Source organism: Suncus etruscus, chromosome 17 (genome assembly GCF_024139225.1).
Source record: "Suncus etruscus isolate mSunEtr1 chromosome 17, mSunEtr1.pri.cur, whole genome shotgun sequence".
In the NCBI taxonomy this organism is placed as follows: Eukaryota; Metazoa; Chordata; class Mammalia; order Eulipotyphla; family Soricidae; genus Suncus; species Suncus etruscus.
Window position 1 is genome coordinate 46,610,833 of NC_064864.1, and position 25,405 is coordinate 46,636,237.

At 47.1% G+C, this 25,405-nt stretch overlaps 1 protein-coding gene across 3 annotated transcripts in view; it reads left to right on the forward strand.

Moving 5' to 3' along the window:
• Window positions 1-25,405, forward strand: part of WBP1L (WW domain binding protein 1 like) — a 76,222-nt gene that overhangs the window by 20,558 nt on the left and 30,259 nt on the right. Inside the window, exon 2 of one of the 3 annotated variants that reach the window (XM_049764307.1) lies at window positions 1,429-1,598. The exons of 1 other annotated variant lie outside the window; for it this stretch is intronic. In XM_049764307.1, coding sequence (XP_049620264.1) covers window positions 1,500-1,598 — 99 coding nt within the window. In that variant the 5' untranslated portion in view covers window positions 1,429-1,499. Of the gene's footprint in view, window positions 1-1,428; window positions 1,599-14,507; window positions 14,637-25,405 lie in introns of those variants that run through there. One more of the 3 variants, XM_049764308.1, reaches the window with a different exon arrangement.

Consider the following 25,405-nt stretch of genomic DNA (forward strand, 5'->3'; position numbering starts at 1 on the left):
CCTGATGTCCCACATGGTCCCCCCAAGCTGGGGGCAATTTCTGAGTGCTTAGCTAGGAGTAACCCCTGAGCATCAAACAGGTGTGGCCGAAAAACCAAAAAATATAAAAAATTTCTGCCTTATTTTTCTTAATGTTCTTTGACTGTAAGTTCAATATTTAGGCGTCAGCAAGGGGATTTCTTTTGAGAACTATGTTTATGAGCGATTGTCCTTCCACTGTAACTTTACCTTCTCCTCTTTGCATCATTCTCATAATTAAAAAAAAAAAATTAAAGAGCCTAGAGAGATAGCACAGCGGTTGTTTGCCTTGCAAGCAGCTGATCCAGGACCAAAGGTGGTTGGTTTGAATCCTGGTGTCCTATATGGTCCCCCGTGCCTGCCAGGAGCTATTTCTGAGCAGACAGTCAGGAGTAACCCCTGAGCACCGCCGGGTGTGACCCAAAAACCAAAAAAAAAAAAAAAAAAAAAGGAAAAAAAAAAAAAGAAAATTAAGGGGCTGGAGAGATAGCACAGTGGCATTTGCCTTGCAAGCAGCTAAGCAGCCGTCCCAGGACCAAAGGTGGTTGATTCAAATCCGGGCATCCCTTATGTTCCTGGGTGCCTGCCAGGAGCTATTCCTGAGCCAGGAGCAACCCCTGAGCACTGCTGGGTGTGGCCCAAAAACCAAAAAAAAAAAAAAAAAAAAAAAAAAAGAAAAGAAAAGAAAATTAAGGGCCCGGAGAGGTAGCACAGCGGTGTTTGCCTTGCAAGCAGCCGATCCAGGACCAAAGGTGGTTGGTTCGAATCCCGGTGTCCCATATGGTCCCCCGTGCCTGCCAGGAGCTATTTCTGAGCAGACAGCCAGGAGTAACCCCTGAGCACTGCCGGGTGTGGCCCAAAAACCAAAAAAAAAAAAAAAGAAAAGAAAATTAAATTAAGCAAGGGCTGCCAAGAGAGCCCAATGGGCTCTTGCATGCAGGAGGCCTGAGACTGATTCTCAGCACCGTGTGATTCCCCAGGAATGATGGGAGAGCCCCCAAGGGCTTTCATGGGTGGCCCCAAACAGGAACAATGGAAAATTAAGTAAATTAGGGAATGTTCTTCAATCTTTTTTGTTTGTTTGCCTGTTTTATTTTTTTGGCAATACCCGGTGATGCTCAGGGGTTACTCCTGGCTCTGTGCTCAGAAATGACCCCTGTCAGGCTTAGGGGAGCCATACAGGATGTGGGCCATGTGCAAGGTTAACTCCCTACCCACTGTGCTATCACTCTGGCCTAAGTTGTCTTAAGTAATTTGATTCTCACCAAATGTCCCATGGCAAACTGCTTTCTCTCTATTCCCCTCAAAAAAAAAACAAAAACCTTTTGTCATTTTGTTTGACACACTTAACCTATTTCCAACCTCTGTCCAGTGAAAGATTAACTTATGACTTTTGCCCTCGATTTCTAGCATAGGGAGAACTTTTGGAAAAATCCTGCTCTTATCTGAGATTGCACAAATGTTCAAAGAAACCTGGGAAAATGAGGAGGCCCTGTCAGTGGATTTTCTTCGTTCAGCTCTCCAGGAGCGTCAGCTGTGTGTCCCCGCCCCATGCCTGGCTGGCTATGCGCGCCCTCAAGGTACAGTATTGGGGTTTCACAGCTGACGGGTAGTGCCATCGAGGGAGAAATGGGACTCAGAAAGACTGAAAGACAACTGGAAAATAGGATGCTGTGGAAAACACTTGGGATGCAGAACTGGTTGTGGAATGGGGCACTTTCATGTACTTCACTGTAAAGCAGAAACATCCTGTTTCTGGGCCTCTTATCGTAGAAATGGCTGCCTCCAAGCAGTCTCTGGGCAATGCTGATAAAAGTTAGGAGCTTGGAGGGGCCAAACAGAGCATTCAGGAGATGTGGCTCTTTTGCCTTACATGTAGTGGACTGAAGTTCAACTCCAGCACCACATGGAGTTCTTTGAGAACCTCCAGGTGTGGACTAAGTGAATAAGAGTCAATTTAAAATAATCTTAGGGGCCAGAGAGATAGTTCAGCAGGTAGGGTGCTTGCCTTGCACGAGGCCAACCTGGGTTTGATACTTGGCACCACATAGGAGTCCCCAAGCACTATCAGGAATGGTCCCTGAGTGCAGAGTCAGGAGTGAGTCCTGAGCACTGCCTGCTATGACCCTCAAAACAAACAAACAAACAATACAGAAATGCACTTCTGCCTCCATTCCCAGCCTGCCTGGTTGTGGTCCATACCTTAGTGCAATGTCTGGGCCATGGCAGTGTCCACTGACACCTTGACACCAGAATCACTGGTGGCTCACACTTGGATGTGATTTCATTGATACCATTTGGGGCGCCTAAAGGTGCGGCTCTCTTAGGGGTGCCATTATAACCTCTATCCTTTCCATAAGAAACATTAGTCAGATCGTTTTAGCCTAAGCCCTTCTGCTTGTCTGGCAGTGGTGGGTGTGGCCCTGAAGCTACCCACTCACAGACCTGTCATTTGCTCATGGGAAAGGAGTTTCTAATCCTGGAGTTGCTCTATTGTGTTCCTGGGAGGCTCGGCCTTTCTTGCATCTTGTGTAAAGTGAGGACTCAGAACATTGGGTTAACTAAATGCAAATTACTGCTGTCCTTTGTGCCATTTCTGATGGGAAAGAGGTGATGGAGGGCAGTGAGTGGCTTGTGCTTGCTTGCTTTGCTTTTTGCTGTCATGGAGAAACCCTTTTTCTTTTTTCTTTTTTTTTTTTTTTTTTGGTTTTTGGGTCACACCCAGCAGTGCTCAGGGGTTATTCCTGGCTCCAGGCTCAGAAATTGCTCCTGGCAAGCATGGGGGACCATATGGGACTCCGGGATTCGAACCGATGACCTCCTGTATGAAAGGCAAAAGCCTTACCTCCATGCTATCTCTCCGGCCCCAAGAAACCCTTTTTCACAGGTACTTCTGGCTTGTTACCCACCCCTTCTGCTTAAGCCTTAAACCCCCAAAGTAGTGTCTGCCTACTTCAGCTTTGTTTTAGAGCTTTCTTTGTGGTTTGGACTCTGGGTCCAGATCTAGAGAAGTGCATTTCCTGTCTCATTCAGATTGCCTTATGTTACTCAGTGGGTTGGGTGACATATGACAAAAGGACCAGCATCTCTGCTATGGTATGAAGTCTTTTCCAGTTTTATGGCCGGAGCAAGAATACAGCAGGAGGGCACTTGCCTTGTGCACAACTGACCCTGGTTCAGTTTTCACCCTATATAGATCCTTGATCTTGCAGAGCCAGGAGTAAATCCCGTGAAATGCTGGGTGTAGCTCAAAAACAAAATAATAAAAAGCCCTTTTCAGTTTTACTACCATTCCTTGCCGTTTTGTTTGAGTTGTTGTCATATATATTCCAGAAGTTTTTGTATTTAAAATTTATGGGAAGGATGAATGACCTAGTTGGTTTTTTTGTTTGTATGTCTGTTGGGGCAGTGCTCAGAAGCTACTCTGTGCTTGGGGTCATTCTGGCACTGCTGGGGGAGCATTATCTTTTTTTAGGGAGTAAAGCTGAGTCTCCTGCAATCAAACTGTGTGCTTCAGTCCTATGGGCTATTATTGGCTAAAATGCTGTGTGTGTGTGGGGGGGGGGGGGGTTGTTTTCTGGTGTTTGTGAATGTGTGTGTGTGTGTGTGTGTGTGTGTATGTCATGAGACCCTATTAAGTTTCATAGTCCTTTGTGCAAAAGGATAAAAAAAGAAAAGAAAAGAAAAGCACCTTAAGGTGTTGCTAATGGAATTTTCTGAGAACTGAAACAAAACCAGAAACAACTTTATCCCAGAGTTCTTTTTTTTTTTTTGGGGGGGGGGAGTTTGAGCCACACCCATTTGATGCTCAGGGGTTACTCCTGGCTACGCGCTCAGAAATTGCCTGGCTTGTGGGGGACCATATGGGACTCCGGGGGGTCGAGCTGTGGTCCTTTCCTTGGCTAGCGCTTGCAAGGCAGACACCTTACCTCTAGCGCCACCTTGCTGGCCCCCATCCCAGAGCTTTTAAGTGAAAAATTGTTGCCAGGATGCTAGCTCATCCATGCTCTGCTTGGAGGGAGGGAATTTTGTTTTTGAGATAATTCAGGTGTTTCAATTCCTTACTTGAGAATTTTGGAGGGTTTCCATGCCTTGCCTCTGACTGGAACTCAGCATGGTAGCTGGAACCATCCTGATCTTTGAGCTTTATCTCAGGCTTCTTGTTGGGGCCAGAGGAATGTCATGACATTAATGTGGGGGACTTGCTGCAGTAGTTGTTTGCCACTTCTGTAGTCTTCTCCAAGCATCACTGGTTCCTTGAGGGGGGTCACTTGATGCAAGTCACTGCTTGCTACTGTGTGAGCCATAGAAATGCAGGTTCTTTTTTCTTTCTTTTTGGTTTTTAGGGCACAACTGATGGTGCTCAGGGCTGACTCCTGGCAGGGTATAGGGCACTATTATGACGTGCCAGATATTGAACCTGGGTCAGCCATGTGCACGGCAAAGCATTCTTTATACTATCTATTTCTCCAGTCCCAAGCATTTAAAAAATTTTTTTTTATTTTGGTTTTGAAGCCACATCTGGTGGACCTGCGGCTGCTCCCCATGGTGCTTGAGGTTCTGAGTGCCTGCGGGTTCCTTTTTTAGAAGCTTTGTGGGTTGATTTTTTTTCTTTTTTGTAGATTTTTAATTGCAGTTTTAAAGTGAATTGTAAGAGAACCTCAGCATTGTGCACAATAAGAGAATGTGCCAGTATTTTAGGATTCTACATTTTATCTGTAAAATGATTATTTTTTTAATCACAACAAAAGTTGAATAAGTGATGAGTAAGTTATGAGTAACTGATGCCGGGATCAATGTTGGGCCTCTGTATGCAAAACACGGTAAAACTCAGCTCTGTAAATTGTCTCTCCCCGTGGCGCTGCCCTGAATTAAATTTTAGCCTTTCCTGTGGCCCTGCACCATTGTCCAGCTTCCTCCTTTGGACTGTGTCTCTCTCTTTGTCTTGCCCAACGTTTCAATGAAAGTGAAAGCTCTAGGGGCTGGAGAGATAGCATGAAGGTAGGATGTTTGCCTTGTATGCAGAAGGATGGTGGTTCGAATCCTGGCATCTCATATGGTCCCCGAGCCTGCTAGGAGTGATTTCTGAGCCTAGAGCCAGGAGTAACCCCTGAGCGCTGCCGGGTGTGACCCAAAAATCAAAAAAAAAAAAAAAAAAAAAAAAGAAAGAAAGTGAAAGCTTGAGATGTCGAAGGGGGTACACTGAGACAAGTGGATGGAAGTGGACACTGTTGGGGGGTATAATGCTGTAGTTTTAGGTTTGAAACACTACCAAAATCATCTTTGTAAACCACAGTGCTTAAAATAAGATTGAAAAGAAAAAGTGAAAGCTCAGTGGCCAGAGAAGATAGCACAATGGTTAAGGCTCTTGCCTTACAATTATCTGACCCAATTTTCCATTTCTGGAGCCCCATATGGTTCTCCGAGTGCCTGTAGAAGTGATTCCTGAACATTCCAGAAGGGGGCCAAAAGCCCCCACATTTTTTTTAAATGAAAGATAGAATCAAATTTAGTGGAAACTTTGAGGGGCCCGCTTTCCCAATGCCTCTCTTTCCAAGTTACATCTAAGGGTGGTCTTAAATAGCTGTGTGACCTACAACCATCTTTTGTTACTGGCGTAAAGAACAATTTATGAAGATGGAGGAGGAACACTGAGAGGCACTATCTGGTGACCAGCCCTGTGCAGTAACTTGCTGGTTTTTTCAAGAACTTGTGGCTCAATTACTAGTTTGGTTGAGGTTTGAACTGTTTCCTGGGTAGGAGAAATGAACCTAGAATTTTGATACCAAAAAGAAAAGCACAAAGCTGCGTTGTACTTTATAAAGTTGAGCTTGCAGGTCCTGTGACAGCTTGTTAACCAACCCTGACAGCCACTGCCTGGGACTTTCAGACTCCCCCAAGTGGGCAGTAACCATATGTCTGTGTAAAGGTTTGTGCATGAAGGCAGTGAACATTTTATTTTATTTTGGGGCTACATCCAACTCAGGACTAACTCCTGACTTTGCATTTAGGAATTACTGCTGTGGGATTCCAGGTTTCAAATGCAGCTCGGCTGCATGTCTAGCGAGCACTCTACCCACTGGGTCTATATCACTCTGGCCCCCATGAAGACAATAAACATTCGCAAAATGACTGTCAACACAGGAATTTTCTTTCTTTTTTTTGTTTGTTTTTTGGGCCACACCCAGTGACGCTCAGGGGTTACTCCTGGCTCTGCACTCAGAAATTGCTCCTGGTGGGGCCGGAGAGATAGCATGAGGGTAGTACGTTTGCCTTGCGTGCAGAAGGACGGTGGTTTGAATCCTGGCATCCCATATGGTCCCCTGAGCCTGCCAGGAGTGATTTCTGAGCATAGTAGAGCCAGGAGTAACCCCTGAGTGCTGCCAAGTATGACCCAAATAACAAAAAACAAAAAAAGATTGAACTGTGGTCTGTACTGGGATCAGCCGCATGCAAGGCAAATGCCTTACTACTTGTGCAAACACTTTGGCCCCCATGGGGCTTCTTCTTTTGGTCATACCTGGTGGTGCTCAGGGGTTACTCCTGGCTTTGCACCCAGAATTCACTACTGGCAGGCTCAGGGAACCATTGGGATGCCATGGTTCATCCGGGTTGGCCATATACAAGGTGCTATCACACTGGCTTCTTTTGGCGTTGCTTTTGGGAGGGGGCCTACTGGTGGTGCTGAACCTGGGGCTCTGGCATGTAAAGGATGTATCTAGTCCTTGGAGCCATCTCCCTGGTTCTTGTGTGGACAGCACATGTTCCTGCTTCCACACTTGCTTCCACACTTGGCTTCAGTTCTCTGAGGTTTCCAGGGAACGTGTCCTTGAATGAGTTGCCTAATTTCACAGAAATACACGATTTTCCTCAGAAAAATCTGATGTTGACATATGTTCCAGCTCTTCTGGAAAACACGTCATCGGATGTTTAGTGAGTGATTCTCGGCGCCACTGCTGCTCTTTGCGGGCTTCTCTCTGTGACCATGCCATAGTGTGAGCACATCTACATGTTCTCAGAGAACCCCGTGGGAGGAAGGGCCTGTCCCACTCAGAAACCCAGGCAGATGTGTTTGCTTGCCCAAGCAGGCTTGGTACACGCCCGCCTTTGTCCAGCCCTGAGACACAGATAAGCTCATCTTCTTGGCTCCTGGCAGCTAATCAGCCCCTGGTGTTCCTACTCAGGAAGGTCTGCTAGACTTTTTGTTTGTTTTGGGCTACACCTGGCTGATTTTGGGGCCTCCTCTTGTCCCTGCACTCAGGGACACTCCTGGTAGGCTTGGGGGAGCATCTGAGGTGCCTGAGATTGAACCCAGGATGGCTACGTACAAGGCAAGTGTCCTCCCTGCTGGACTGTCACTTGGGCCCCAGGTCTGTAAGTCTTTTATTTGAGAGGGGGCGGTGTTTGGGCCACACTTGGTGGCTCTCTTGGCTCTGCACTCAGAAATCATTTGGGGAGACCATATGAGATGCCGGGAATCAAACCTAGTTCTGTCCCAGGTGGCTGTGTGCAAGGCAAACGCACTACCGCTGTGCTATCAGTCTGGCTCCCTGGGTTTGTTTTTATTTCTTCTTCTTTTTTGTTTTTTGTTATTTGGGTCACACTTGGCAGCGCTCAGAGGTTTCTCCTGGCTCTACGCTCAGAAATTGCTCCTGGCAGGCTCAGGGGACCATATAGGATGCTGGGATTCGAACCACAGTCCTTTTGCATGCAAGACAAACGCCTGCCCTTGCTATCTCTCTGGCCCCTGGGTTTGTTTTTAAAGTCAGCTCCCTCCAGGGTTTAATTGTACCTCCTCCTAGACTGACCTGAGTTGAGCGTTGTGACCACAGGTGTTCCATGTCAGTCTCACTGCCCTACCCACAGCGTCTGGACAGAAAATGGCTTTTTCGCTTGGGCAAGGATCTCTTCCGCCTGGAGCCTGGCAGTTGCGGTTGTGTTCTAACAAAACCCTCTTTCTGCAGCTTTCTTGCTTGCTCCCAGGCTGCAGCCCTAGGCTTATGGGTCATTTCTGCCTCCTGGTCAGATGCCAGGGTGTGGCAACAGGTTCCCTGACACCCCAGGCTTGGGGATCTTCTTGTCTGGGTACTGGAACAGATGAGAGGTGTGGGACTCTCCCAGGATATCTGCCTCAGACAACTCTGACTCCCAGTGGGTCAGCGTGAAGCCCTGGCTACACTCTGGAATGTCCCAGAGTGTGAGGGAGGGGTGGATCATGCAGTCTGGGACTCGAGCTGGCACTTCACACATGCTAAACTGTCTCACTGGTGCCATTTCCCTGGCACTGTCTTGTTTTTTTGTTTGGATTTAGGATCACAGCAGATAATGTGTAGAACTACTTCTCTGCTATGGCACTTGAGGGACTGTGTGGGGCTGGGTTTGAACCTGGGTTTCCTGTATTGGCCCCATCCCTTGGAGTCATCTTCTGGCCCAAGTTTTGTTTTGAGGTCACACTTGTTGGTGCTTGGGACTTTTGGGGAGTGCTGGGAATCAAACCCAGCTCAGGTGTGTGCAAGCCAAATGACTTGCTCCCCCACCCCCTGTACTATCTCTCCAGCCCCTGGACCCAACATGCTTAAATCAATTATTGAAAGTTTGAATTCTAGCCAGGAACATATCAGCAGTAGTGTGTCCTCTTAAATAAGAAGTCAATCAGACCCGTGGAGTTCAGCATTACTGTCATTGGAGGCTCTGAGCTGGGAAGGACGGGGCTAGGTTAATGGCCAGATGTGTCAGACACAGGCTGGTGTCATAAATTGTAGCATTTTGAGATCCTCCTGCCTTTTTTTTTTTTTTTTTTTTTTTTTTTTTTTTTTTGGGTCACACCCAGCGATGCTCAGGTGTTACTCCTGGCTGTCTGCTCAGAAATAGCTCCTGGCAGGCACAGGGACCATATGGGACACCGGGATTCGAACCAACCACCTTTGGTCCTGATCGGCTGCTTGCAAGGCAAACGCCGCCTTGCTATCTCTCCGGGCCCCATCCTGCCTTTTTTTTTTTTAATTTTTTATTTTTAATTATGAGAACAATGATGCAAAGAGGACAAGGTAAAGTTACAGTGAAAGGACAATCGGCCCATAAACAGAGTTCTCAGAAGAAATCCCCTTGCTGACGCCTAAATATTGAACTTACAGTCAAAGAACATTAAGAAAAATAAGGCAGAACCCATGTACAATTACTTTGTCCACAAGTCCCCAGATTGTAGTACATTATAACATATCTTTTTTTTTTTTTTTTTTTTTTTTTGGTTTTTGGGCCACACCCGGCATTGCTCAGGGGTTACTCCTGGCTGTCTACTCAGAAATAGCTCCTGGCAGGCACGGGGGACCATATGGGACACCGGGATTCGAACCAACCACCTTAGGTCTTGGATCAGCTGATTGCAAGGCAAACGCTGCTGTGCTATCTCTCCGGGCCCCATTGTAACATTTCTTAGTAGTACACAAAGCAACCTAAAGCCATGGAGATTTATGTGACTTCTTAAACATTGAAGGCATAGTATTTTTTTTATATTTTCATTAACATCAAAAGTTTAAGAGGTTTTTTTTTTTTTAAGGGTTAGTCAAAAGGGCACAGTAAAAACGGTGTTAGAGTGGCAAATTTTGTTTGCATAGGCCCACCAAAATATGGGGGACATGGAAAGGAAAAGCCTTGGTCTAAATACAAGGAGACCCCTACCCCTGAAGTTTCCTGGCATAAGACCAACTCTAGGCTCTGGGCAAACTAGTTTATTCAATCCAAGTCATTGTCTGTAGTGCCAATACAGTTTTATTTTTCATGCAGTCCTATTGTTGGCATCAGGTTTCTGTATTAAAGATCCTGGAATCTGCACATCCTACATTGAAGTCAGGCTGGTGTGGAGTATCCTCTAGTTTCACCTCAGAATTAAGGGGCAATACAGAAAGTCCTGTCTAGTAAGCAGGTCATTGTTGTTGTTAAGTCTTCTCAGTGTTAAGGGAAGTCTCTTTTGAGTAGGTCGATGTCAGAGCAGCGGTAGGGTCTTCCCTGGTAGAGGATTGCTTCCAGGTGATGTTATAGACAACCTTGGATGTTTTGTAGATGTCTTCTCTAGATCAGGGGTGAATGGAGAATGCCCATTCTTCTGAGGCCTGTGCCAGGTCTTTATGTCAATGTTCAGGGTGTAAGGTCCCATTGCACTACAAGATTTGTGTGTTCCCATCTCTATTAGATAAGAACTTATTTGTATGTATAGTATTTTTCCGTTTTAGTGTGCCTATACAAACAAGAAATAAAGCCACGTGGCGTTATCACAGTATATGGGAGCGTAAGAACACGTCCAACAATACCCATGACTTGGTTCAAACATAAGCATTAAACTGAGGGATTCTTTCACACCGAATTCCATATTGAACAGTTCACAAAGAGAAGATAAAAAAAAGTGGGGGGGGGGGATCGTCACAGTATAAGAAAATATTCAGCAAACTGTCAAAGAAAACACACATGGACCCGGAGAGATAGCACAGCGGTGTTTGCCTTTGCAGCCGATCCAGGACCAAAGGTGGTTGGTTCGAATCCCGGTGTCCCATATGGTCCCCCGTGCCTGCCAGGAGCTATTTCTGAGCAGACAGCCAGGAGTAACCCCTGAGCGCTGCCAAGTGTGGCCCAAAAACCAAAAAAAAGAGAGAGTTAAAGAGAAAAATGATCTTTTATAGGGGTGTGCGAAAGGGCAGAGTACAAAATGGACATTCTGCATACATAAAAACATAATTCAATGACAGTGAGTACTATTAATGTATCTTGTCCCCCCTGCACGATTTTGAAAATATAGACTGAAAAGAGATTACAGTGACTGCGTCAAGAAGCTGGCAGGCCGGAAGTTCAGAGCCCCACCCAGATCCTCCCTAAGAAGCCAAAGGTGGAATGGGGGAAAGCCTAGGGTACCTTCAAGCTCCGCCAACTCGCTGGCTTGCCCAGGCATGTGGCCCAGGGAAGCCCTGGAGATCTGGAGCAAGGCAGTAGAGGGGTGCTGGGGTTACCCAAGTTCCGCACCCCCTCCCCCAGGCCTGGTTAAGAAGGCCTCTGGCTTGGCGGAGGCTTGCCGAACCCCATGCTGCTAGACTTCCGGCTCCCAGGAAGGAAAAGAGATTCTTCAAAAAGCTGGGAGGCCGGAAGTCGAGATCACCTGCTTTAATCTTTGATTTAGAGTCTCTTTAATGGTTAAATTCATTGAATTTTGCATTGTTAGGCAGATGAAAGTAATCTGAGGAAGGATTTGATCTACCAGGTTTGAGCCTGGGTCACTAACCTAAAAGAACCGCCCTCCTTTTCCCCCAGGATAGTAAAAATGGCTAATGATTGTCTTGTCTCTTAAATTCTACCCAAAGCTAGTTACTCTATCACTTGGTTGTGGTGATGTTTGTTGAGCATTGCAAAGAAGTGAATTCACCTTCCTAGAAATGCCTATGTTACAACTCTACTTATTTTTCTACCCACACCCCAAATCTCAGTGCTCAGAGGATTAATTGGCCAAGGAAAGAAGCAGCAGCAGTACCACTCACTTTGTGAGTGAATATGATTCCTTTGCCCTTTCTGGTGCTACAGTGCTACCTCACACACAGAATTTCTCCTCATTAGAAGATAAAGCAGGCGAGAGTTGATCAGAACATTGTCCTGAGAAGTGTCCCTAAAAGGGTGATATGTTGGGAGGGACCCTGAATCACCACACCTGCTTTTTTGACCACACCTAACAGTGCTCAGGGCTTACTCCTGATTCTGGGCTCAGGACTCACTCCTGGCAGGGCTCCAGGGACCATATTCTGTGCCAAGGATCTGACCTGAATCAGCCACATGCAAGGCAAAAAAATGCCCAACCCGCTGTACGATTGCATCTGCTCCATCTTGATCTACTGTACTTCTGCAAACTTACTTTTGAATAATTTTGTGGCAACTCCACTTATTTACAGTTTGGCTGATGGACATTGATTAGAAATGAGCTAGTTGGGGCCCGAGAGATTGCACAGCAGTAAGACATTTGCCTTGCATGCAGAAAGACGGTGGTGGTTCGAATCCCGGCATCCCATATGGTCCCCCGAGCCTACTGAGAGCGATTTCTGAGTGTAGAGCCAGGAGTAACCCCTGAGCACTGCCGGGTGTAACCCAAAAACAAAAACAAAAAACAAAACAAACAAAAAGAGCTAGTTGTCCTGAATTTGATGGCAGGACTTTTCCCAGCACCTGGAAGGCTGATTGCCTGTCTGCCCTATAGCAGATAAGGGTTGAAGAATAACCGCACTAAGACTGCAGAGCACTTTTCTGAGAGCTTCATGTACCACAGTCCTGCTAGTAGGTTCAAACCCAGGCTGACCTAGTGGGCTGGGGATGCCTTTCCTTTTCTTTCATCTCCAAAGTCAGGAGTTCTGCATGTGCTCTAAGTCTGGTTGGCAAAAGAGGGCAGTGAGAGCTGCATCTTGTTGCTGGAGCCATAGTAAAGAAGATAGGGGTGCTTGCCTTACCAGCAGTCCACCCAGGTTTGATTCTTGACACCCCAAATGTTCCTAACCACCAGCCAGGTGTGATCCCTGAGCACATAGCCTGGAGTCAGCCCCAAGCACCGTTGGGTTTGGCCTCCAAACATAAACAATTTGCCTCTGTTTTTTCCTGGACAGCTGGGCCTTGCTGTCCCTCCTGCCTGCCTTGTAAGGTGCTAGCAAGGCCTGGGATACGTGGGGCCTTAGTATCTGGAGAACTGGGCTTTCCTGCTGGTTGGCCTGAGGCTTTTTCTACTCTCCCCCGTGGCTCTGAGCCTGCCATTCATTCCTTTCGAGGAAGTGGCTCAGCAAGTTTGGCTCATTCATTTCCTTGTGGGAAAAGTCACTGTAACCTTGACCAAAACCATCAGTGGGCAGCCAGCAGAAGCACATTGTGTCTGAGGGGCCTAGATGTGCTAATGACTGAGAACCACCTGCTCCTGGAAGTGTTACGTCCTGCTAATTTATGGCCTGGGGTGAGCAGTACTAATTTGCAAAAATCATTTCTGACTTTCCTGCACCCTGCCAAGGCCAGTGCCAGGCTCATGAGATCTTTACAGTTAATCACTGACAGAAAATCGTACCTGCTTTAAATCATGGAAAGTAGAATGTATCTGTGGTCTAAGAATTTATCTGTGTTAACAGGAAGTAAGTCGGGCTGGAGAGATAATACAGTGGGCCCAGTCTTGGCTTTGCAGGTGACTCATCTGGGTTTGATCCCTGTGACCTGATATGGTCCCCCAAGTCTGCAGGAGGGATCCCCGAGTACAGCCAAGTATGACCCCCAAAAAGAGTAACTCTAGATTTTTTTGTTTGCTTTGGAGTCACACTTGGCGATGCTCAGAGCTTACTCTGTGACTCTGTGGTTAGGAATTACTGCTGACAGGCTTGAGAACCATACGGGGTTCCAGGAATCAAACCTATATTGCAAAGCAAATGCCTTATTCACTATACTATCTATCTGGCCCCAACTCTGGATTTTTTAAGGCTCCCTCTGATGATGTTCTCCCTTAAGAGTCATTTCTGCATGTCTAAATCCAAGGATAGCCCTTTGTCCTTTGCAAGTATGTTGAGTAGCAGGTTAAGGGCCAGAGAGTGTGGCTATGACCTGCTCTTCAGGGAAGAAAAGAGTAGTTGGGAATGGGGGGTGAGAGTTGGAAGAACCAGGACAAAGAGTCAGCCCTAGTGTCTTGGTTGCTTCTGGACTGAGCTTGTGACTATTGAGTCTTTTCCTTCATAAACTTAGAGAAGACTGACCTGGGGAGAGTTGGTTTAAATATAGACAATCTGCTCTTCTCACTACCGGGAGGCTGCCCAGGGGGAACTTGTACCTTTTCTAAGACAAGTGAGGAAAGATTTTGGCACCTGCTCTGGGCAGCTTGTTTATGAAATAGAAACTTGCCTGTTGAAGTGAAGGCCCGAAAGGTCATGTTTTACCTTTGCTGGGGAAAAGGCACCTCTCCACTCCTGCCCTCACTATGGTTGTCTCACACCCCAGGGAAAGTTGGGAGAGCCCCACTAGTGCATGGTTGTTTATTGGGCTTGGACTCTGGCAGGGCTGGAATGGTCTATCCCTGGCCTTGATTTTTTTCTTTCCCAGCAGGAGAAACAATAGCTCTGAGGCCAGAGAGTGAGCCCTTTATTCAGGGAACCTTAAAACAGGGAAACAGCTCTTTTCAGCTGTGGAGGCTTGATTTATGCCAAGCCCAGAGTTCAGCCCCCTCCCACTGCTGCTGGCCTCTGGGCTCTAAGTGCTTCCCCTCAGTATCCACAGCAGCTGTCTGGAGTTTTTCTGCTGTGCCTGAACTGATGTCATTTCCCCCTTGGCAGACAGCTTGGGGTTTTCTGTGCCTGAGACATGTCATGGGAAGGTGGGGGTGGGTCAGAGCCTGGCGGAGGGAGCCAGGCAGGGGGAGTAGCGAGGCGAGCTGCAGGGAGCAGGGTAGGCTGATCCCAGGACTCTGTTTACTTTCTCTTCTTTGCGAAGGAGGCAGGGCAACTGGGCCTCGGAGCAAGCAGGCCCAGCAGGGACATGCGCTTTCCCAGACCCTAACTTTACAGAGCCCTTTGTTCCAGCGTTTCCGTGGATGATGCTTTTGCAGGATGCCTTTCCTCTGGGGGCTGAGACAGGTAACGGGGCTTGGTGGTGCGGGCCGGGGCTCGGTTTGGGCCAGAGGGCTGAAGCCTCTGCCCGGCTGCTGCTTTGGGTGGAGGGGCTCTTGGCAAATATTACAGTTGCCACAGACTGGTACCTCCAGAAAATCGCCGATTCTCCTGCTCTGCCAGCTGCTCCTCACTTTCTGAACACCCTCTTCTGACCCCATGTCGCTCCCCCTGCCTCTGCCCCATCCTTGGGCTTCTGGGAGTGCCCTCTTTTTTTCCTCTAGACCCCTTAAAGTCATTTGCAACACTTTCTGGAGGGAACAGTTGAGTGAGGCTGGGATGGAGAGGCAGGGTGGGATTTTTTTGCTCCAAACCCCATATCTTCCTTCTCTGTTTGAATTCAGTTAGCCTACAGGAATTTCTTCTCCATTCTCTGTTTCTGAAGAGAATTGGTGGTGGGTGTGAATGGTTGAGTGCTCTTCTGGCTCCCTGGGGTGGCCCAGGGACCTCAGATCTGCCTGAGAGGGGTGGGGGTGGGGAGCTACTGTCTGCCCTTCCTGGCCAGCACCCAGGGCTTAAGAACTGCTGTTGGAGCAGGACACTAAGTTCGAGTGTGGGTGACATGACAGTGCTGAGGACCAACTGCTGCTGTCTGCTGTCTGAGGTGCAGCTGCGAGCAGCTAGTCATTTGTTCAGTGTTCCCGCCGCCCCTTCTGTCTGCGAGGATATCTGAAGGTGGGACTGTCACCATCGGTAGCTGTCAGAGGAGGAGGCGATGACAAGGCCGGCTGCACACCCTCAGTTGTCTGTCCCTGCATGAGGAATAGTCACAGGGATACAGGGATCAAAGGCCCTGGACTCAGATTTGCTCTCCTGCAGAAAAGTGCTCATAGAACAAACCCCCCAGTCACCTGAATTGGTCTTTTTATTGGTTTTTTGTTTTGTTTTGGTTTTGGTTTTTTTGGTTACTCCTGGTGTTGCTCAAGGGTTACTCTTGGCTCTACATTCAGTAGACTCGGAACCATATAGAATGCTGGGGATTGAACCCCAGTCAATCATGTGCAAGGAAAGTGCCCTACCTGCCCTGGGCCCCTGTAATTTGGAGTGGTTGGGGGGGGTCCCCATCCAGTGATACTCAGATTTAACTCCTGGTTCTGCGCTCAGGAATTACTCCTGGTGGTTCTCTGGGGATCATATGTGGCTGATACTGGTTAGATCCTTGGCATTCCATATGGTTCCTTGAGCATTGCCAGGAATGATTCCTGAGTACAGAGTTAGGTGTAACCCCTGGGCATCACCAATTGTGGTCCTCAAACCAAAAATAAAAACCAAACAAACAAAACATCAAACAATTGAACTTCACTTCTCAAAACCTTGTGCAGTATTGGTGACCTAATTTTGTGTCTTTTTAGCATTTCTGTATCTGACAGAGTAACTGCATTCTGTACTGGAGCTACATTAAAAAGTCAGTCTGTTGGGCTGGAGCATTGGCACAAGGGGTAAGGCATCTGTCTGCCTTGTGTGAGCTAGCCTAGGATGGACCGCACGCAGTTTGATCCCCTGGCATCCCATATGGTCCCCAAACCAGGAGCGATTTCTGAGCACATAGCCAGGAGTAACCCCTGAGCATCACCAGGTGTGGCCCAAAAACCAAAAAAAAAAAAATCAACCTTTTAAAGGTTCCTTGTTGAGGGCCAGGGATGTGCTTGAGTGGTGAGCACTTGCCTTACATGGATGAGACCTTGGATTCATTTCTAAACAGTGGTAGTGTGTGGCTGGAGGATGTTGATAATTCTGTTTGAGGATGTTTTCTTTTGTATTACACCCAGCTGTGTTCAGGACTTACCCTGGCTCTGTACTCAGGAGACCGTAGGCAGTGTAGATCTGAACTGTTGGTCGCATGGAGAGCAAAGGGCCTGAGTACATGCCTTACTGTCTCTCTAGCTCAATGATCCTATTTTTAAAAACTAACCCAGGGGCCAGAGTAATAGTAAAGCAGATAGGTCTAGGTTGTTTTTCTTGCATGCAGCTGATCAAAGTTCAATCCCTGGTATCCCAAATGGGTCCCCTTGTGCCGCCAGGAATGATCCTTGAGTGCTGCCAGGTGTGGACCCCCAAAATAAATAAATACAATTTAAAAAAACACCACAGGGGCTGGAGTGGTGACTCTAGCAATAAGGCTTCTGCCTTGCAAGCCCTAACCTAGGACAGACTGCAGTTTGACCACCCCCCACCCCCATGTCCTATATGGTCCTCCAAGCCAGGAGCGATTTCTGAGTTCATAGCCAGGAGTAACCCCTGAGTGTCACCTGGTGTGGCCCAAAAACCAAAAAAAAAAAAAAAACAAAAACAACAACCCCAGACCCACCCCAAATCCTTATTTTTAACATTTTTAATATGCATATATTTTTCTACATTTCTTCCCTTTGCATCCATGTGGGGGGTTGATTCTGTTTCGACTGCAGTGTATGAGGAATATTAGGGACATGAAGCCATTGGCCTGAAGTTGCTTGTGAGGAGGGAAGAGGTGATTGAAGTGTGATTGTCTTTGAACTTGGTCTTTCTTTGGATTCCAAAGCCTGTCTTTCCTTTTCTTGCTGTGTACTAGTGTCTATGAAAGTAGTTGGAGGAATGTCTTTTGGTCAAGGGCATTTTTTTTTTGGTTTTTGGGTCACACCCAGCCTCCTGGCTCTGTGCTCAGAAATCGCTCCTGGCAGGCACAAGGGATCATATGGGATGCCGGGATTCAAATCACTGTCAGTCCTGGATCGACTGCGTGCAAGGCAAATGCCCTACCTCTGTGCTATCTCTCTGGCCCTGGTCAGGGCATTTTTCTATTATTTGGGGGTGGGGGTGGGTCGGGTCACACCCGGCAGCTCTCAGGGGTTACTTCTGGCTCTGTGTTCAGAAATCTCTTCTGACAGGTTTGGGAACCATATGGGATGTTGGGATTCAAACCACAGCCTGTCCTGGATAGGCTGTGTGCAAGGCAAACACCTTACTACTGTGCTATATCTCTGGCCCTGATCAGGACATTTTTCTATTTTTTCTTTTTCTTTGGGGGGGAGGGGTTGGGTCACACGCAGCGGCGGCGGTGTTCAGGGGTTCCTCCTGGCTCTGCACTCAGATATCACTCCTGGCAGACTCGGAGGACCATATGGGATGCCAAGATTTGAACCATGGGGTCAGTCCTGGTTCAGCTACATGCAAGGCAAACGTCCCACCACTGGGCTATCTCTACTGTCCCTTAAGGTTATTTCTAGGTGGCCCAGGTAGCAGCTAAGATATGGCTTGCCTCTGTGTTCCCTTAGCATTTTATCCTGTGGACTGCTCTGTTTTTTGTTTGTTTGATTGTTTGTTTTTGTTTTTGGGTTACACCTGGCAGTGCTCATGGGCTACTCCTGTCTTTATGCTCAGAAATCACTTCTGGCAGGCTCGGGGGACCATATGGGATGCCAGGATTTGAACCACCATCCTTCTGCATGCAAGGCAAACACTACCGCTATGCTATCTCTTCGTTCCCCTCCTTTTTTTTTTTTTTTTTTTTTTTTTTTGGTTCACACCCGGCATCGCTCATGGGTTACTCCTGGCTCTATGCTCAGAAATCACTCCTGGCAGGCTTGGGGGACCATATGGGATGCCGGGATTTGAACCACCATCCTTCTGCATGCAAAGCAAATGCCTCACCTCCATGCTATCTCTCCGGCCCCTGGGGGTTTTTTGGAGGGGGCCACACCTGGTGACGCTCAGGGGTTACTCCTGGCTATTCACTCAGAAATTGCTCCTGGTTTGAGGGACCTTATGGGATGCCAGAGGATCGAACCCTGGTCTGTCCTAGCTAGTGCTTGTAAGGCAGACAACTTACCTCTAGCGCCACTGCTTTGGCCCCTTAAACTTTTGTTTGTTTGTTTGTTTTGAATGCTGTGGACCAGGCACAGAGGGTGCAATTCAAGATTACTCACTGTTCCTCCTTACACTCTGATGCAATCACTTTTTTGGTTTATTTCTGGTCTATGCCTGGTGGTGCTCAGGTTTTAGTCCTATGTTCAGGGATCACTCTAGACACACTAGGGATGCTGGGGATCAAACCCTGGTTGAGGGGCTACTTACAAGGGCCTGCTGCCCTTCTCACTCCAGTCCCATGATGATGCAATCACTTTCAAGATGCCTAAGAAGGGGCTTATAAAAATGAAGATTCTCGGGGGCTGGAGAGATAGCATGGAGGTAGGGCATTTGCCTTGCATGCTGAAGGACGTGGTTCGAATCCCAGCATCCCATATGGTTCCCTGAGCCTGCTGGGGGCAATTTCTGAGCGTAGAGCCAGGAGTAACCAACCCCTGAGCGCTGCCAGGTGTGACTCAAAAAAAAAAAAAAAGATTCTCTAGGTCTGGATCCTGATCCCTGGTATATGCATTTCTTTTTATTTTTATTTTTATTTTTTGGTATATGCATTTCTTTTTTTTTTTTTTTTTTTTTTTTTGGTTTTTGGGCCACACCCGTTTGACGCTCAGGGGTTACTCCTGGCTATGTGCTCAGAAATCGCCCCTGGCTTGAGGGGACCATATGGGACGCCGGGGGATCGAACCACGGTCCGTTCCTTGGTAGCGCTTACAAGGCAGACACCTTATCTCCAGCGCCACCTTCCCGGCCCCATATGCATTTCTTTTTTTTTTTTTTTTTTTTTGGTTTTTGGGTCACACCCTGTGACGCTCAGGGGTTACTCCTGGCTATGCGCTCAGAAGTTGCTCCTGGCTTCTTGGGGGACCATATGGGACGCCGGGGGATCGAACCGCGGTCCGTCCTAGGCTAGCGCAGGTAAGGCAGGCACCTTATCTCCAGCGCCACCGCCCGGCCCCCCCCATATGCATTTCTATTAGTTCCTCCTACCATCACTTCCCAAGCCTTACCCCAATTTTATGGGAGATCCTGATGGGTAAGGTGCTGAGACTGTATGGAACAGAACATTCCCGAGGAAGGTTCTCCCGAGGAGGTGAAACCTGATCTGAGAAGTGAGTAGGAGTTTACCTGACATGTGAGCTGGGAAAGAGCATTCCAGACAGCTCAGGTCAGGATGTTGTTTTTGTTTGCTCCTAAGATGAGATGGTAAACTGTCCCTTGTGTGAAGTTTGCCTGGGACCTTGGTTATCCATTGATTATTGTCCTTTATGACACAGAAAAGGAGAAGAGCATCAGGTTCCTCGAGTAGGGGTGTGTGTGTGTGTTGAGATGAATTCAGGGTCTGTAAAGGACAAGTCAGGTGGGCCTCAGAGTATTAGTTTTGTTCCTGGGACAATTAAGACAGCTAAGCTCATGGGAAGCTGCAGTGTTGACTAATGAACAGTCCGTTTGTGCTCAGCTATGGCAATCTAGAGACAGGAGGAAGAGAGGTGGACGGGATTAGAAAGAGAATGACCCTAGAGGAAAAACTCAAGCATGAGTTCAAGATCTGCAGCTGGGATATGCAGGAGACCACGCTCTCACCTCTTGCCCCTCCTCAATTATTTATCTTACCATCTTGCAAGTCTTAAACCCTGTGCAGTGTTTGCCCATCCCCCCTAGTTAAGAGAATGTAAAAAGGACTTTCTACCTTGCCTGGACATCCTTTAAGGGGACTTCCATGACCCAGCCTCCGTGCACTTATTTTCTTTATTGGGGAAGGGCACACCCAATGGTGCTCAGCTGTTATTCCTGGCTCTGCATTCAGAAGTTGAAATTACACCTAGGGACTGGAGCGGTGGCATATGTGCTAACCTAGGATGGACCACAGTTCGATCCCTAGGTGTTCCATATGGTCCCCCAAATCAAGAGCGATTTCTGAGCGCATAGCCAGGAGTAACCCGTGAACATCACTGGATGTGGCCCAAAAAAAAAAAAAATCACCTAGAAGGCTTGGATCATATGAGATTGAACCAGGGTTGGCATGTGCAAGGCAGACACCCTATCTGCTATGCTATCATTCTTTCCCACTTTTTTGGGGAGGCTCAGGGATTAACTCCTTGGGCTCAGGGATACAGGGATCAAACCCACGTTGGCCATTTGCAAGACAGGCACCTTACCCACTGAACTATATTGCTCCTACCCCATCTTTACATCTAGTTTCTACTAAAGTCATCTCATTTCCTTTGCTTTCAATCTTGACTGCCAGAGGACAAGAACCTGAGCATGCTCTAACAAGAGGTGCAAAAACTCAGAAGAGTGCCAGAACTTACGGGGTATGGCACTGTGTCCCAGATTTGAGTTGTAGCTCACAATTAAACATGACTTTGTATTATCTGTGATCAGAAAATGTGTTTTCTGATGGAGCCAATCTATTCTGTAGACCTAACAGATGGATTACTGCCTCTCAGAAAACACAGTTATAACAGAATGTTCTTAGTATGCTGGTTTGAGCGAAGTTTCATGGTTGGCTCTTGAAGGCACTGATTTGGTAATGCTGGAAGATTCTCATAACCAGTGTTCTAGATCTCAAAAGAATCATGTACCTAATCTATTCCAAGGATGCTTGTGGATGCAAAGAGGTATAAACAGTCCCTCAGCCATAAGGGCTTTACAGTCTGGGATGGGAGGAGATGGGTGCCAGGGAGGTGCGGAACATTTGAACACATCTAAAGATAAAGCTTCCTTTAATTGGTCCTTTCAAACAGGGTCAGTTGTTATCCTTTAGCTGTGTATGGTCAGTTGAAGGTAAGTTCTAGTTGGTGGGATATAGGTTAGATCCATTAAGACAGACTTTTATTTTGTGTCAGCAGGGATCAAGGAGGAGGCATACCCAGCGGTGCTCAGGGCTTACTCCTGGCTCTCTGCTCAGGGGTCACTCCTGAAGGTGCTTGAGGGACCATATGCAGTGCCAGAGATCAGATGGCAGATTTGGGAGTATGAGTTGTGCTGCGGACTCTTTTTCTTTTTTTTGTTTTTTGGGCCACACCCGGCGGTGCTCAGGGGTTACTCCTGGCTGTCTGCTCAGAAATAGCTCCTGGCAGGCACGGGGACCATATGGAACACCAGGATTCGAACCAACCACCTTAGGTCCTGGATCGGCTGCTTGCAAGGCAAACACCGCTGTGCTATCTCTCCGGGCCCGCGTGCTGCGGACTCTTGTATCTTGGAATGCTGCTTTTCTCTGTGGTGGCACCCTTTGTCACCATTGTCATCGCTGCAGATGTCATGTTATCTGATTCAACAGAACTGGGGTGTGTCTGGGACCCTCTCTGGCAATGTAACCCCTGAGAGGTACAATCCTTCCTGCCAATGTTTTGCTCAGGTTGGAATTTGTGATGACCAAAGCCATCCACTGGCCCATCGAGCTGTTTGTATGCTTGCTGGTGGGCTGGGAGCAGTTAAGTAACCTGAAGCTGAAGTGATGGGTTACCAGAGTGTTGGTCACAGAAAGAGAAGTTCGGTTCATGAGGACATGCTGAGAACACTGTCATAGTCAGCCTAGAATTGAACCCCCTACACTGCCAGACTTGGCCAAACATATCCTCAACACTTACTATTTTGCCATGACAGCTACCTTTCCTTTTTCCTTTGTGAGAAAACCAAAATGCCAGAAGTGATCTGTGCAGGATTGGCAGCATATATGTGACCCAGACAGGGGATCAGGGTTTCTCAGTGTGGTCTTGCTTGGCATGTTGTGCCAGACTGGTGTCTGCCTGAAAGTTTGCGGCCAGGCTTTCTCTTTGCATGATCAGGCTCCCTCATAGACTGCATGGTTCTAGTCCTGTTACTCTCCTACCTCTCTCATCCCTCTCAGGACAAATGAAGCAAAGTCCTGGCTGCACATTGCAGAAAACACCAAAGTAACACTTCATGTTTGTACTATCCAAAGCTGAAGCCCAAACTCCTTATCTGAAGCGATTTATAAAAATTTTTTTATGGCAACTCCAGAAGGCACCTTCATTCCTTTTTACCTCAAATAAGGAAGGGTGGCTTTCAGGATAATTTTTTTTACTTTTATTTGGGGGGGGTGGGGTTGAGTCATACCTGGCAGCGTTCAGTGGTTACTCCTGGCTCTACGCTCAGAAATCGCTCCTGGCAGAAATAGGGAGACCATATGGGATGCTGGGAATCAAACCACCATCCTTCTGCGTATAGGGCAAATGCCCTACTGCTGTGCTATCTCTCTAGCCCTATTTTTTCACTTATTTTTATTAACAAATTATTTTTTTTGTTTTGTTTTTTTGGGCTATATCCGGTGACACTCAGGGGTTACTCCTGGCTATGCACTCAGAAATCGCTCCTGGCTTGGGGGACCGTATGGGACACTGGGGGATCGAACCATGGTCCGTCCTAGGCTAGTGCAGGCAAGGCAGATCCCTTACTGCTTGCGCCACCATTCTGGCCCAATTATTAATAGATTTTTAATTGAATCACCATGAGGTACACAGTTACAAAGTTGTCCATGATTGAGGTTCATTCATACAATGTCCAACACCCTTTACCAGTGCACATTTTCTATCACCAATGTCCTCAGCTTCCTCCTGTCCATCCCCCCCCAACCCCTGCCTCTCAATTTTTCTTCTTCCTCTCTGTCTTTATCTTTTCCTTTTAGGCACTGTGGTTTGCAATATTGTTACTGAAAGAGTATAAGTATATCACTTTATTTTCAGCACCCAGTGATTTGATCAACTCCAGCTATCATTGTTATCATAGTAGTCTCTTCTGTGCCCTAATTGCACTTCTTTCTCTTTTTTTGGTTTTGGGGTCACATTTGGTGGTGTTCAGTGCTTATTTCTGGCTCTGCATTTAGGAATTACTACTACTGGTAGTACTTAGGGGACATATGAGATGCCGGGGATAGAACCCAGGTTGGCTTGGTGCAAGGCATGCATCTTATCCACTGTACTCCAACTTTATATCTATTTGTTATTTGTTTATCCCACAAATGAACGTGATCATTCTATGTCTATGTCCTTCTCCCTCTGACTCATATCACTCTGCAAAATACTCTCCACGTCCATCCATGTATAAGCAAATTTCATGATTTTATTTTTCCTAACAGATGATTAATATTCCATTGTGTAGATGTACTGTAGCTTCTTTTTTGGGGGGGAATGGGTTTGGGTTTTGGGTCACACCGGCAGTGCTCAGGGGTTACTCCTGGTTCCACGCTCAGAAATCGCTCCTTGCAGGCTCGGGGGACCATATGGGATGCCGGGATTCGAACCAATGACCTTCTGCATGAAAGGCAAATGCCTTACCTCCATGCAATCTCTCCGGCTCCGTACTATAGCTTCTTTATCCACTCATCTCTTCTTGGGTACTTGGGTATTTCCAGACTTTGGCTATTGTGAATAGTGCTGGGATGAAAAGAGGAGTACAGATTTCTTTTTATTTCTTTGTTTCTTTGTTTGGTTTTTGGTTTTTGGCTCACATCTAGCAGTGTCCAGGAGTTACTACTCCTGGCTCTGTTCTCAGAAGTTGCTCCTGGCAGGCTCGGGGAACCTTATGGGATGCGGGATTGAACCGGGGTCCTGCGTGTTGGCCACGTACGAGGCAAATGCCTTACTGCTGTGCTATTGCTCTGGCCCCCATATTTCCTTTTCTGCATGGTGTTTCTGTGTTCCTAGGGTATATTCCCAGAAGTAGTATTGCTGGGTCATATGGGAACTCAATTTCTAGTTTTTTGAGGAATATTCATATGGTTTTCCAAAAAGACTGCACCAGTCTACATTCCTACCAGCAGTTAGTGAGAGTCTTTTCCCGCATCTACTCCAGCACTGGTTGTTTTTGTTCTTTGTGATGTGTGCCAGTTTCTGCAATATGAGATGATATCTCGTTTTGATTTTCATCTCTTTAATGATTAATGATATGGAACATTTTTCATGTGCCTTTTGGCCAATTGTGTTTCTTCTTTGAGAAAGTTTCTGTTCATCTTCCCCTCCCCCCCTTTTTTTGTTTTTTTTGGGTCACACCCGGCAGCATTCAGGGGTTACTCCTGGCTCTGCACTCAGAAATCGTTCCAGCCAGGGACGGGGGACCATATGGGATTCTGGGATTGAACCAGGGTCTGTCCTGTGTTGGCTGTGTGCAAGGCAAATAAATGCCATACTGCTGTGCTATTGCTCCGGCCCCCTTCTCCCCATTTTTTGGTGAGATTTTTTTTTTCTTGATAAGCTCTACCAGGTCCTTATATATCTTAGATATTAGCCCCTTGCCAGATAGGTATTGAGTGAATAATTTTGGGTGACAGTCTTTTTATCCTGTTCATCATTTCCTTTGAGGTGCAAAAGCTTCTTTTTTTTTTTTTTTGGTTTTTGGGCCACACCCTGTGAGGCTCAGGGGTTACTCCTGGCTATGCGCTCAGAAGTTGCTCCTGGCTTCTTGGGGGACCATATGGGACGCCGGGGGATCGAACCGCGGTCCGTCCTAGGTTAGCGCAGGCAAGGCAGGCACCTTACCTCCAGCGCCACCGCCCGGCCCCGCAAAAGCTTCTTAATTTAATGAAATCCCATTTGTTTAATCTTTATTTCTACTTGCTTGGTCAGTGGTGTTTCATCTTCAAAGCTGCTTTTATCTTTAGTATTATGGTGAGTTCTATCATGTTTTTCTCTATATTCCTTATGGTTTTGGGTCTGATATCAAGGTCTTTAATCTATTTTGATTTGACTTTTGTGTATGGCATTAAAAAAAGATATGAGTTCATTTATTTAAATGTAGCTGACCAGTTTCCCCAATACCACTTGGGTTTTTTGGTTTGTTTTGGTTTTTGGTTTATGGGCCACACACAGCGGCGCTCAGGGGTTACTCCTGTCTCTGTGCACAGAAATCGCTCTTGGCAGGCTTGGGAGACCATA